Raw genomic sequence first — 15,084 nt, 5'->3', positions numbered from 1 at the left:
TCCAGACTCAAACTCCAAATAGTCATTATCAGATAAACCTCTGATGATGAAATTTGAAGTATAGTAAAATAAAATGAAAATGCATTCATTTTTCTTAATGTAAAAAGAGCTCTCCTTCAATCCTAATAAACCTATTGTTTGGATATCAGGCTGGTTCTGCCAGATGAGAACTTATAGGAATGAAGTCTGGGAGCTCTTGGTTGCCACTGTTTGATCACAAGAGACAAGCATACCTGAGAATGCAGAGAACTTGTGGAGGAGAGCCAAGTCAAACCAAGAACCAGAGAGAGACTCACTGTCCATAACAACTTGAGATCTTTCTCTAAATCCAGCCATACAAGAAGCCAGAGAGACCTCTAGACTTTTCCATGATATAACCAAATAATTCCCTTCTAGTTCTGCCAGAGTTCAACTGAATGTTCTGTCACCACCACAACAAAAAGAAATCCTAGGTGACACATACTCTAACTGCTATCTCAAAAGAATTTAAAAAGAAAGAAAACCCTCAAAAACTGCTAGGGAAAAAAATACATGGCCAAATCATATAATATGCTTCTGCTGGGGCCAGAATAGTAAATAAAGCTCTTACCATACGTGCAAAACATGCAGTAAGGATTCCACTTCCAGATCCTACATCAAGAGCTTTAGCTCCTTCATGCAACTGATCAAATAGAAGTTCTAGTGCATATGCATGCTGCCAAAAGAAAACAAAGCAAGTATTCATTTTTCTTCCCAAGATTCTATAAAGTATCTATACCATGGCATACGAATAAAGCTGCTAACTTCTCAACAATTTTTCCACTACAATGAAAACATAACATATTGCATACTTACACCTACAGAGGAATTATGTAAGAACATTCTAGTTTGATTAAAATTCTTGTATTTAAAGTGTTTCAGTAATTTTAGATCTCCAGTATGTGAATATTTAAACTTTAACGATTTCACAGTAAAAAGCTACAAAAAGATTTACAGTGAAAGGTCTCCATTCGACCCCTCTCCCCAACCAGTCTCACTCCCTAAAGGCAACCAATGTTACCAGTTTCTACTGACTCCTTCCAAACATATCCACTTTATGCATATGTAAGCAAATATGTATGTATTTATAAATATATCTTAAAGGAGCATATGTTTGTATGAATGTATTATAAGAACAAATATGCCTAATGAGAGATACTTAAGTTGGCTTCAATATTCCATAACAAATAGATGAAATAATCTTAAAAGGTATTAATATACCATAAGATAATAATCTTTGTAGTAATCTTGTAAAGTATATCTATGGGATAAATAGCTACAGGTGGAGGTAAGGGGGCCAAAGGATACATATGTTTATGTTTACAGCACAAATTACATGTCAAATAAAGTCATTGGTTAAGGTTTGGATCAAACCAAGAAATAAAGACTTCTCTATTCCATCCTCTTTATGAACTTATATTTTAGTACTTTTCCAAAATATGAGGTTGGAATTGATAAATGGTATCTCAAAAGCTGTCCTTAAATGCCTAGTACGTTCACTACTAAAAATCATCAGATCCAGTAGCAATAAGCACATTCACTATCAGATCTTGGTTGATAAAAATACACATCCATGAATCCATAGTGACAGTAAGTAAATATATCCCTCTGCTGCTGCTGCTGTTGCTAAGTCACTTCAGTTGTGTCCGACTCTGTGCGACCCCAGAGACGGCAGCCCACCAGGCTCCCCCGTCCCTGGGATTCCCCGGCAAGAACACTGGAGTGGGTTGCCATTTCCTTCTCCAATGCGTGAAAGTGAAAAGCGAAAGCGAAGTCGCTCAGTCGTGTCCGACTCTTAGAGACCCCATGGACTGCAGCCTACCAGGCTCCTCTGCCCATGGGATTTTCCAGGCAAGAGTACTGGAGTGGGTTGCCATCAGTTCAGTTCAGTCCCTCAGTCGTGTCCGACTCTTTGCAACCCCATGAATCGCAGCACGCCAGGCCTCCCTGTCCATCACCAAGTCCCGGAGTTCACTCAGACTCATGTCCATCGAGACAGTGATGCCATCCAGCCATCTCATCCTCTGTTGTCCCCTTCTCTTCCTGCCCCCAATCCCTCCCAGCATCAGAGTCTTTTCCAATGAGTCAACTCTTCGCATGAGGCGGCCAAAGTACTGGAGTTTCCGCTTTAGCATCATTCCTTCCAAAGAAATCCCAGGGCTGATCTCCTTCAGAATGGACTGGTTGGATCTCCTTGCAGTCCAAGGGACCCTCAAGAGTCTTCTCCAACACCACAGTTCAAAAGCATCAATTCTTCGGTGCTCTGCCTTCTTCACAGTCCAACTCTCACATCCATAGCCTTGACTAGACGGACCTTAGTCAGCAAAGTAATGTCTCTGCTTTTGAATATACTATCTAGGTTGGTCATAACTTTCCTTCCAAGGAGTAAGCGTCTTCTAATTTCATGGCTGCAGTCACCATCTGCAGTGATTTGGGTTGCCATACACATACATAAATGGAGGATAGGGAGAAACTGTTTCCAAATGTTCCAAATATAGATGAAATATTGAACTTAGAAAACTGCCGTTTGGCAACAAGTTCAGTAATAACTCATTAAGTCAAAAATCACAAATGGATGCTAAAACTAGTATATTATCACTTGATAAGCTAATACTCTCAAAGTGTTTGCCCAAGACACATTAATTACAAAAGGGAAAAATAACAGCTTTACAATGGAGTGAGAAGTTTCTCAGTGGAGAACCTTGACTGACACTCCCTCAATCAGATGATTAATGTCAGTATCACCAAAAATGGGACACTCTGACGTTACACAACATCTGCGATATTTCAGGCAAAAGTGTGTAACTTACATCTAACCAGGTAGAAAAATCAGACCAACCTAAATTGAGAGGCAATCTATAAAATAACTGGCCTGTATTCATAAACATTTTCAATACTATAAAAGAAGAAAACTAAGGCAATTATTCCAGATTAAAAAGACATGGCAACTGAATGAAACTCCTGATCTGCAACCTTCTTTTTCTATAAAGACATTATTAGAACAACTGATAACATCTAAACGAGGTCTGTAAATTAGCTAACAGTGTTGTGTCAATGTTAATTTCCTGATTTTGACAACTGCAGTATTTAGGTGAACATTCTATTTTTAAAGATAAAGAGCATTCTGTTTGAAAATTACACCTACAGAGTTCATAAATATATATATATATGTATTTCATATATATATATATATATATATATATATATATATATATATATAATATCTTCCTCCCCCCATATAAATAGGGGGAGGGAGAGAGAAGAAGGAGAGAGAGAATAAATGATAAACCAAATGTAGTACAATGAGAACACTTGGGGAATATGGTTAAACATTATCTGGGAATTATTTGTACTATCCTTAGAATATTTCTGTAAGTCTGAAATTACGTCAAAATTTAAAAAAAAAAATTTTTTTTTAATCATCAGATACAGGTACCATTCAAAATGGAGGACAGAATAGAAACTCCCTAACTTAGCTGATAAAAGCCAGAATACTGGTTACCTAGAGGATGGAGGTTGACTAGGAAAAGAAGCCTTTCTGACTGAGAGAGCCTTCTGGAGTGCAGGAAATGACCTGAACATATGTAGACACGTAACATTCATCAAGCTGTACACTTGAGATGTGTGCATTTTGAAAAAGTGAAAGTGAAGTCGCTCAGTCATGTCCAACTCCGCAACCCCATGGACTGTAGGCTACTCTATCCGTGGAATTTTCCATGCAAGGATATTAGAGTGGGTTGCCATTTCCTTTTCCAGATTTTCCCGACCCTGGGATCGAATCCGGGTCTCCCACACTGCAGGGAGACTCTTTACTGTCTGAGCCACTTTGGGGTATACTGCAATTTAATTAAAAAACTTTGAAAATACTGTTTAATCACTAAAAGTGGGTGGTACAAACATTTATGTACCTCCTGATGTGATGAACAGAAGAACCATTAGGAAATTTTCTTGAAAAGAAAAAAAAGGAAAAAGTTAATATGGCTAAGAATCATTTAATGAATTTGGGAACTTCTATAGGATAAATGAACAAATTTTGTCAATAAATAAATGGCATTTTCAAAAGGGAGACTATTAAAATGAAAAGAGACTTTAAAAGACTAAAAAGGTGTAACATAAGCCTCGTTTGGATCCTGATTTAAGTAAATCAACTATAAAAGAATTTTTTGAAATGGCTGGTAAAGTTTGAACATGGACTAGGTATAAGATAATACTAAGGAACATTGTTAGGCATGATATGGTATTGTAGTTGTGCTTTTAATCCTTCAGATTTATACTATTTAGGGGTAAAATGATATTATGTTTGGGATAGCTTTAAAATATTTCAGTAAAAGAGAAATAACTATATAAAACAAGATTAGCAAATTGTTGGTAATTAATGGAGTTGGGTGACTGGCTACATGAGGGTTCCTTATATTATCCTATTTGCATGTGTGGTATTGGAAATTTTCCATATTAAAAATTCTTTAAAAGGCATTGAGGCTATCTTTCCCCACAACTAACACAAAACGTGCAGAAGGCTATTAATAGATGCAGCCTCATATAATTTGTAGCCTCATATAAAACCGTGTTCCAGAAAGTAATTAAGGTTCTGCAGAACTTATTTAGGAGCAAATGTAGACCAGTGGCTACTACGTTTGGGAAAAGAGTTATAGAAAACTAATTTTTTCCATTTTTCATATAGATTCTTTTGCGAAGAGCTTCTTGCCTAATGAGTGTAAACCACTAGTACTATGAAAGAGAGTCCTGGATTAAATGTTCAAAGTATTGCTATAAAGGATATCATAAGGACAATTGGAAAAACTTAAAAGTAATTTGAAGATTAAATAGTAGTTAACGTGTCAATGTTCATGTCCTGGTTTTGATGACTAGCTATATTGTGGTTGTATAGGAGAATGTCCTTTATAGGAAATATACTACATCCTGAAGTATTCAAGAGTGATGGAGCACCATTTCAGCAACATATCAAATGGAGTAAAGAAAGAAAGGTTCTTAATAATATACTTGCAACTCTGTAAGTTTTGAGACTGTTTCAAAAATTTCAAAAATCTCTCATTAACCTTATCTTTCTTTGATGTTTCAAAAAGATAGAGTGGGATACTATCTTTGAATTATCATTATGTACATCAACCAGTGGAACAAAGAAGTGTTAATTAATGAGGTTTCTATGAGACACACTGGTTTAACTTTAACTGAAGAAACTGCTAGAAACATTTTATTTAGTCAAAGCTATTGTTTTTAGACAAAGAGACTTAGCATGAAGAATGGAATCTCTAATTAAGAGAAAGTTTGCGAACTTTCTTCAGGAATGTCTGTAACTTTTATCAGATATTTTGAAACAATAAGTATCCCCTGCAAGTTTAATAAACCCATTAATAAGATAACAAATATCATATTTGGCTGAAGTAATCAAAGAAACAAAATAACTCCTATAACAGCTGGACTTTCTTGAGTCCAAAAATGAAAGGACTAGAAAGGATTTGAGGTGCCAATCCCTAATTTATAGGCAGTACTGTCCCAACTTAACACCGAAAGAAACTCAGGAATTTTTTTTCAGTACAAGGTTTGCATAAAATTTGTTTTCTTTTAGAGTATCCTAAGCTATTATTAAAATCCTATTCAGATTTAAAATGTCAAGGTCTTCAATCGCAATTACCAGCTTTTTTCACGCTTTTATCACTATAGTTAATATTCTTTTGGATAACCCATGCTCACCTCTAAGTCTAAAATTTAAGTTTTTTAAAAAACTCATTTTCAATAATTATGAAAAATTTCAAGCCCACAGAAAAATTTTAAACCCACCGGAAATGCACATAACACCCTTTTCTCCTCATATAGTCATCAACTGTTTCTATTGTGCCATACTATTTTATCAAACATCTGAAAATATGCTGCGGACATCATAATACTACACTTCTGAAACACGTTAGCATGTACCTGCCAAAAAAAGCAAACTGGGGACATTTTTCTTTGCAACCACATCTCCATTACCACACTCAAGAAAATCATCTGTTTAGTATCAACACTTAAGGGAAGCCTGCAGCCCATGGGTTCAAAGAGTCAGACATGACTTAGCAACTGAACAACAACAAAGTAACATACACACCACACTCAAGTTTCCTCAGTTGTCCCCCAAATCTCCTTTACAGCTGTTCCCTCCAATTAATTCAAAGTTCATGCTTTGCAATCGCCAATTCCAGGATATTCTCCCCCATTCTTCTGTTCCATTCACCACTTTTCTTTGTCTATCAGAGCACTGACTCCTTTTAAAAGCCCTGCCCAACTGTCCGGCACACTACCCACACATTCTAGACGTGTCAATTTCCACATGATTAGATTTAGATCAAAGAACTTTAGCAAGACCACCACACAGGGCTTGCAGGGCACCTCCCATTGCATCACATCAGGATGCACACAGCACTGAACCACCTCACTACTGGACTTGCTCAGCCGAACAACTCAGTAAATGTAGTAACGGCTAGATCACTCTACTTTTCAGGGCATAGCTATCTCTTTGTAATTAATATGTCAAATAATTTGAGACTACAAGGATGCTTTAGGTTCCCCAACAACTTTCCTCTTAATGGTTTAGATTAATTGATGATCTTTGCCTAATGCAACAATTACACTGATAATTACAAAGAACTGATTGTTTAAATTCTATTATTCTTTCCACATTTATTAATTGACATTCTTCTGTTTTTCATCTTTTCAATCCTGCTATTTTTTTTTTAAGTCTCTATGGACTCACAGATTTTTGTTTCTGAATTCACTGTGTTACAATCCATTATCTTCATTATCTACCATTTTTTGATTCTCAAACTGTCTCCAATTTGGTTTCTGGGAATCTCTAAATCTGCTCCCATGTCCTCCTGATAATACCCCAGTAGACTTTAGGTACTTCTTCACTTTCTGAAATTCAGTCACTTCTCCATGAAGCCCTAATATTTGAGGTTCATTAAATGCAGATATAGAAACAGTGTATAAGCACATCAAAAGATGCTCATCATCATTATTCAGTTCAGTTCAGTCGCTCAGTCGTGTCCAATTCTTTGCGATCCCATGAATCGCAGCACGCCAGGCCTCCCTGTCCATCACCAACTCCCGGAGTTCACTCAGACTCAGTCCATCGAGTCCGTGATGCCATCCAGCCATCTCATTCTCTGTCGTCCCCTTCTTCTCCTGCCCCCAATCCCTCCCAGCATTAAAGTCTTTTCCAATGAGTCAACTCTTCGCATGAGGTGGCCAAAGTACTGGAGTTTCAGCTTTAGCATCATTCCTTCCAAAGAAATCCCAGGGCTGATCTCCTTCAGAATGGACTGGTTGGATCTCCTTGCAGTCCAAGGGACCCTCAAGAGTCTTCTCCAACACCACGGTTCAAAAGCATCAATTCTTCGGCACTCAGCCTTCTTCACAGTCCAACTCACATCCATACATGACTACTGGAAAAACCATAGGCTTGACTAGATGGACCTTAGTCGGCAAAGTAATGTCTCTGCTTTTCAATATGCTATCTAGGTTGGCCGTTAACTTTTCTTCCAAGGAGTAAGCGTCTTTTAATTTCATGGCTGCAGTCACCATCTGCATTGATTTTGGAGCCCAAAAAAATAAAGTCTGACGCTGTTTCCACTGTTTCCCCATCTATTTCCCATGAAGTGCTGGGACCAGATGCCATGATCTTCATTTTCTGAATGTTGAGCTTTTGGTTTTTCACTCTCCTCTTTTACTTTCATCAGGAGGCTTTTTAGTTTCTCTTCACTTTCTGCCATAAGGGTGGTGTCATCTGCATATCTGAGATGATTGATATTTCTCCCGGCAATCTTGGTTCCAGCTTGTGTTTCTTCCAGCCCAGTGTTTCTCATGATGTACTCTGCATATAAGTTAAATAAGCAGGATGACAATATACAGCCTTGACGTACTCCTTTTCCTATTTGGAACCAGTCTGTTGTTCCACATCCAGTTCTAACTGTTGCTTCCTGACCTGCATACAGATTTCTCAAGAGGCAGGTCAGGTGGTCTGGTATTCCCATCTCTTTCAGAATTTTCCATAGTTTCTTGTGATCCACATAGTCAAAGGCTTTGGCATAGTCATTATTATTAGGGAAATGCAAATTAAAACCACAGTGAGATACCACTTCATAGCTACTAGGATGGATAAAATAAAATATACAATAATAAGTGTTGAAAAGAAGTGGCAAAATTAGAACCCTCATACGTTGTTAGTGGGACTATAAAATGATGTAGCCACTTTGGAAGACAGTTTGGCAGTTCCTCAAAATGTTAAACATAGAAATGCCATTTGTTGTTTAGTTGCTAAGTCTTGTTCAACTCTTTTGCGACCCCATGGCCTGTAGCCTGCCTCTGTCCACAGGATTTCCCAGGCAAGAATACTGGAGTTGGTTTCCATTTCCTTCTCCAGGGGATGTTTCTAACTCAGGGATTGAATCTGTGTCTCTTGCATTGGCAGGCAGGTTCTTTACCACTGAGCCACCAAGGAAGTCCATGGTCATTATATTTTAAAAATATTCTTTCCCTTAATTAACTCATCACTAAATAAATAATTACTTTTTACATGATTAGATATCAATGACAACCACCAAAAACTTTAATGACAGTTTCTACCAGAAAGAGTTCCTTCTCCACATCTTGTATTAATAATTAATTTGTTGCAAATAAAATAATAAAACTGATTATGATTAGAAGTTTAAAATGTTCTTATAACCATTTTTTTACTGAAGAAAGCACTCTTAAGAGGAAAAACGTGATCCATTTGCACCCAAATGAGCAACGTTAACTTACCATGTGTGGAGCACTGATTGTTGCTTGGAACCCTGCAAAAGAAGAGGACTACTGACACATTCAGCTGCAAAAACATGAAATGCTCCATGTAATTCCTTTTCTAGCATCTGTACATTATTTTTCATAATTATTTTCACATTTATGATCTCAAGAAATAAAAGCATTTTGTACTTGAGAGTACTGTCATGCACAGTTAAAATTAGAAAATATAATCATGCCAAAGGCTATTTGTGCTCAGTACAACAGTCCCACTATTTCTAAAAATTTCTTCCCCCATATAGTTAGTTAAGGAAGAATTTCACTGACTTGATAAATTTATGATGTTTTTCCCTTCAGATTCATAAAAAGAAAATAAGCTTCCATAAATCATAAAATATGCAAAGTCACTGCAAATTAACTTACATCATATTTTTGGCACCTTAAAAAAAAAACTGGCACGAGCAACTAGAGGAAATTAAGAGACTAATAAAGTACTTCCCTTTACTCTTTACACTATCACCTAATGTTAATTAAAATAATCTTTTTTTAGTTTTTAGCTTTTAGTTTTTTTTCCAGTATTGCTTCCTCAAGACTTATTTACCTGCTTCTGCATCTGAAGCAATTTTCACTGAGCGGTGGTAGCAGGTGCCTTCGGGGTTCAGAAGCTCCCCAGGATCTTCTCTGCTGACCGTTAAAGTACTTCCAAAAGAAGGCAGCATGGCAGCTGGCCGACAGAATCCTGAGGCACTCCTAAGCCTCAAAGGCGCCCACTGCCAAGGCTCAGCAGTTCAGCAAAGCCTGCTTCAGGAGAAGGAGTTAAATATGGCACTTTCTAAAAACAAGCACAAACCAGAAAACTCAGGGCAAGTGAAGCAGAGAAGTCAGTAATAACTTTGCTATACATTCCCTTCAATATTGATTTTAGAATTTTCTGCTACTGCAAAAACCAACCTTTGTCAACATTAGAGACACTAAGAGAATTCAGCACGCAGCTTAAACTCTCAGCTTTCATCTGAAGTGCACTTTAAGGAAATGTTTATAGAATTCTTACATATATCCTTCAAGAAAATAGAAACTGTAAGTTTTCATCTAAAGGACGCTTTAAGAAATTGTTCACAAAATTCTTACATATCTCCTTTAAGAAAATAGAAAAGACACTTCATTAAAATGGATCAGCAAGTTAATAAATGGAAAATGGTCTATTTTTACTTACAAATATTAGAGAGCAAATGAGTAAAATTTGTGACATTTTCAAAAATCCAAAACTTACCTATTGATTGTGGAGAATCCATATAAGGGTTACATTTTGCATAGTGGGAGCGGTCTGTGGCCAACATTACTTCAAACACTTTATCTGTCTTGATGATTCCATTTTCTGAAATGAATGAGGCAATACTTAAAAGTTGGGAGTGGCATGATCAGATGTAGTAGTTTAGCATAATTACTCTGGCTACACTGTAGAGACTAGACTGGAAGAGAGCAAAATTGTCACGATGGCTCAGGTAATCGCAATCTGGTCCTTAATAATGAAAGTAAGGATGAAGAAAAGAAGGATTTGAGTTATATTTAGTAGGTAAAGTATACTTGACTGACTAGACTTGGAGGTAGGAGGTGGATAATGTTTGAGATGCTGGTGTTATATACTGGTCTGAGAAATCCTAGAGAAGCATCATAGCTAAGGAGAAAAAGGAAAAGCTATGTATTTAGAAGGAGCTATGGACCATACCCATGTAGATACATAGCAGCCAGTTGGACAAACAGATCTGGGGCTCAGGAGAAAAATCTAGATTAGAGATATAAATGACTAGTTGTACAGATGGCAATCGAAGCAATGGAAGTGAAGGAAAGTGGCCAGGGGAAAAAGTACACAAAGAAGAAAAACAAAAGTGTCCATTTAAGAGAAAGGCAAAGGGACTGGAGCCTTCAAAGATTATGATGAGGAGCAGCCACAGAGGCAGAAGAAAATCAAGTGGACACACTGTTACAGGGATCAGGAGAAAAAAGTTTCAAAAAGGAAGGCAAGACCATATGACATAAATGATTCTTGAAAACATGATAGAAGTGAAAGAACTCAGGCACAAAGATAGCATAGTGTATGATTCTATTTAATGAAATGTCCAGAACAGGCAAATCTATAGAGAAAGAAAGTAAAAAAAAAAAAAAAAAAGAAAAGAAAAAGAAAGTAGACTAATGGTTGCTTATGGTTAGGAGAATAGGAGGGCAAAACAGGGTATCTTTTTGAGGTGATGAAAATATTAAATTGACCATGGTAATGGTTGCACATACCTGTAAATATACTAAAAATCACCAATATCATCTAAATTAGAGAATTATTTTAAAAATATAGTGGGGCCAGAAGTAGCAACTATAAGCAGCACTGCTTCTGAGAGAGAACCGTATATAAGCAGGGAAAGGCTGACATCCCGTGATACGGCAATGAAGGGAAAGAAGGAAGAAAGTGAAGGATCCTACAGAAACAGAAGAGCAGCAAGATACACCAACTCCTCCCCCTTCTCACCACTGATACCAATATCATTATCCATTAACAAAACTGCAAGTGCTCTTGAACTGTGTGCATAAAATGCCTAAAAATAGGAAAAAGAAAAAATAACTCCAGTCAAGGCTACTGCAGAAAGAAGAAAACATGCAAACAAAATACTTCAGCTGATTAAATATACCAATACTATATTCTAAGAAAACTTAACAGAAAGCAAATATTACCAGAAATATCAACATCCAAGACATCTACTAATACAATTATCAGGGAATTCCCTGGCAGCCAAGTGGTTAGGACTCAAAAGTGTTTTCACTGCAGTGCATCTGCGTTCAACCCCTGGTCTGGGAACTAAGATCCCACAAGCCACACGGCACAGCTAAAAAAAAAAAAAAAAAAAAGGGGCGAGAAGAAAAGAAAATACCATCAGACTTTAAAATAAGACAAAAAAAAATTTCAACTCTCAAGGCAAAAAATAATCTAATTAACTAGTAAGAGTTTTTTTTAGAAAAAGGCAACCATTAGCTTTTTAAGGAGCAACTTTCAAAGCAAAGCAAGAATGAAGCAGCAGCATTTTCAAGAAATTCAAGGAAGGAAGTACAAGTTAATAACTAAAAAGGAGGAAACTGTAAATGTACCCAACAACATGAACAAATCTCAAGAGCACTAACCTCAGTGAAAGAAGTCAGGCAAGTAGATTTTACCCTATATGATTCCATCTATTAATATACTCAATTCCAGAAAAGTCAAAACCATAGAGGCTGAACTGATCTGGAGTTGCTAGGGGCTGGGGGGTGAAAGGAGGAGATTAATTGCAAAAGGTCATGAGAAAATTTTGTAGGTGAAAGAAATGGTCTGTATCAGAGAACAGCAAACTTCTGTTAAGATCAAAACAGTAAATATTTTAGGCTTTGAAGGTCATATAGTCTCTGCTGCAACTACTTGACTCTGCCACTAAAGTGCAAGAACAGCTATATAGCAGACATAAACTAATGGGTGTGGTTGTACTCAAATAAAACTTTATTTCTAAAAACAGGCAGCAGGCCAGATTTGGCCTGTGGGCTGTAGTTTGCTCACTCCTGTATATCATTAGGGTGGTGGTTATATAACGGTTGTCAAAAATTTCAAATCGTGGTCTTAAAATTGGTGAATTTTTCCATAAATTGTATCTCAATAAAGCTGACTTTTTAAAATTACAGCCAAAACTGTTCTTCAAATTGCCAAGGCTATAGGGAAAAAGTCTTAAATGTGCAAGAACTCAGGGAATGCTAAACACACAGGTCCTTCCTAAGAAATCTTCTGGAAGATGTGCTTCATCTAATGAAGCAATTACCAGGGATACCTCAGAAAAGGATATATGTCCAATTGTAGAGCAAAGGTTAAAACTGGGTGGATTGGCCTGCCTCCAGAAGGATCCTGTTAAATTGGTTTAGCCAGAACACCCATTACTCCTGATGTAATTTTCCACCCACTGATCCCCACCCTGCTCCTAGACTATAAATCCCCACTCGCTCACGCTGTATTGATAACTGGGACCAGTTTTACACTGATGGCTCTTTTCCCCTATTGCAATTGTTATTGAATAAAATCTGGTTTTAGCTTTAAAAAAAAAAAAGACTAAAAGGGTAAAGACACTAGTGGAGGACCTCCCTGGTGGCACAGGGGATGGGAGTCCACCTGCCAATGCAGGGGACATGGGTTTGATCCCTGTTCCAGGAAGAGTCCACATGCCACAGAGCGACTAAGGTCATGGGCCACAACTGCTGAGCCCGTGGCTCTAGAGCCCAGGAACTGCAACTCCTGAGTCCACATGCCGCAATGACTGAAGCCCGCACGCTGTAGAGCCCATACTCCACAAAGGAAGTCACCGCAACGAGAAGCCTACATACTGCAACTAGAGAGTAGCCCTTGCCCACCGCAACTAGAGAAAAGCCTGCGCAGCAACAAAGACGCAGCACAGCCAAAAATAAATAAATAAATAAATAAAATTTTTTTAAAAAAAGACCAAAAGCTGTTTAAAAAAAAAAAGAGAAGCCGCTGCAATGAGAAACCCATGCATGCAACGAACAGCAGTGCCCACTCACTGCAACTAGGAAAAGCCCTCACAAAGCAACGAAGACCCAGTGCAGCAAGAAATGTTTAAAAATGACACTGGTGGAATAATAACACTTAAATGTTATATGTTCTGACAAAGTAGAAATGATGCAACTAAAAACAATGGGAAAAGGAAAAAAAGGGAAAAGCAGAATTAGATCATTGACTGTTTTGAGGAATCAAAGGATACCACTTAATACTGACTGACCAGACAGTATTAGAAAGAAATACTAATATAAGAAGTACTAAGTATGAGAAAAGGTGGTTTGAGGACACTATAAAATGTATAAATACACACTTTCCAAAAAACAAAATAATGTTTTAAAAATTAGGAAATAAGACATACCAACTAGAGAAACATTTAAGTAGTCATAGACTGGTAAAGATACAAATCATTTTCCAACTAAAAATATTACAAACTTGGATTCATTAACCCAAATAGAAAGTACTGTTTCTACATAAATAAGCTCAGGCAAGCTACCTAAAGTAGTAGGTACCTAAAGTAGTAGCTACCTAAAGGCTACTAAAACAGTTAAAGCATTTTTTAAAAAGTTTTAAAAGCAGAGTAGTAATAAGAGAGGTATCATTTACTGAATATTTACCACATGCCAGAAAAAACCCTAAGCACATTACACTCTGTCTCTTTTGAGATATGAACTTAAGATTGCTAGCTTATGAAGCAATCTTACGTTATCTCGAACAATCCTATAAAGTAAGCACCATTATTACTCCATCTTACAGATAATAAGACTGAGCACTGAAAGACCAAGTTGTTCCAGCACAGAGTAAATGAGGGGTAGGGCCACTGAAGCTGAGATGTCAGATTCCTGCTGACCACCTCACTGTACTGCTACTACCAGATTCAAACAGCTTAGTGGCTTACACAAATTCATAGACTCTCAAGGTCAGAAGGGTCATCAAGTCTAACTTTTTCATAAATTGGTACCATGATCTCTACTTGAAGAGCTGCACAATGTGAAACAGCCATTTCACATTTAGACTACCTTAATTATCAGAATTGTGTGAACTGTGAAAGTTGCTCAGTCATGCCCAACTCTGCAACCCCATAGGCTATACAGTGCATGGAATTCTCCAGGCCAGAATAGTGGAGTGGGTAGCCTTTCCCTACTCCAGGGGATCTTCCCAACCCAGGGATTGAACCTAGGTCTCCAGCATTGCAGGCAGATTCTTTACCAGCTGAGCCACAAGGGAAGCCCAATTATCAGAATACTTCCCTATATTAAGAGGAAATCTCCCTCTTTATAACTCACTTACATAAATCCTTAGTGCTACTCTCTAAAGTCACCCAGAATATAATGAATTTTCTATCCAACCAACACTTTTTACACATTTAAGAAATCATGATCATTTCACGTTTTTATCTTTCTCAGGTTAAGCAGCCTCACTCAACACTTCCAATTACCATTATATTCACACATTCTTCTCTAAATGAACATTTGTGATATATAAAATCAAACCCATTGCTGCCAGCACATTCTAAAAATCAAGTATATTAAAGAGATTACTTCCCTTAAGCTAGATAACATACATCTATCAAACCTACCTAATTTCTTTGGTAGGTTTCTTAATCTATAGAGGGATATAGAATTCACACACACACCAAAAAACTAACAGGTTTTAAAAGTATGTCACCAGTCATTTATTAAGAAGCTGAACGCATAAGGCTCAGGATAAAGACTTCT

The 15,084-nt window shown here is 37.2% G+C and overlaps 2 protein-coding genes across 10 annotated transcripts in view; one reads left to right on the top strand and one right to left on the bottom strand.

The window, feature by feature from the left end:
- Positions 1-10,971, top strand: part of LRP11 (LDL receptor related protein 11) — an 84,022-nt gene extending 73,051 nt beyond the window's left edge. The window contains exon 8 of one of the 4 annotated variants that reach the window (XR_011258670.1): positions 8,754-8,986. The gene's annotated coding sequence lies outside the window, so the exon portion shown is untranslated. Of the gene's footprint in view, positions 1-2,081; positions 3,157-7,217; positions 8,726-8,753 lie in introns of those variants that run through there. The other 3 variants (XM_069598681.1, XM_069598684.1, XM_069598683.1) reach the window with 3 other exon arrangements.
- Positions 1-15,084, bottom strand: part of PCMT1 (protein-L-isoaspartate (D-aspartate) O-methyltransferase) — a 41,819-nt gene that overhangs the window by 18,110 nt on the left and 8,625 nt on the right. For all 6 annotated transcript variants that reach the window (XR_011258673.1, XR_011258672.1, XM_069598692.1 and 3 more), the window contains exons 2-4: positions 10,064-10,168; positions 8,815-8,846; positions 590-694 (exon numbers count right to left, since the gene is read on the bottom strand). Coding sequence is in view for 4 of the 6 variants with exons in the window: in XM_069598692.1 (XP_069454793.1) it covers positions 590-694; positions 8,815-8,846; positions 10,064-10,168 (242 nt within the window). In the remaining 2 variants the exon portion in view is untranslated. The remainder of the gene's footprint in view (positions 1-589; positions 695-8,814; positions 8,847-10,063; positions 10,169-15,084) is intronic.

This window comes from Ovis canadensis, chromosome 8 (genome assembly GCF_042477335.2).
Source record: "Ovis canadensis isolate MfBH-ARS-UI-01 breed Bighorn chromosome 8, ARS-UI_OviCan_v2, whole genome shotgun sequence".
Classification (NCBI taxonomy): Eukaryota; Metazoa; Chordata; class Mammalia; order Artiodactyla; family Bovidae; genus Ovis; species Ovis canadensis.
Note: the sequence above shows the minus strand (reverse complement) of the source record. Positions and strands in the feature narration are given on the sequence as shown.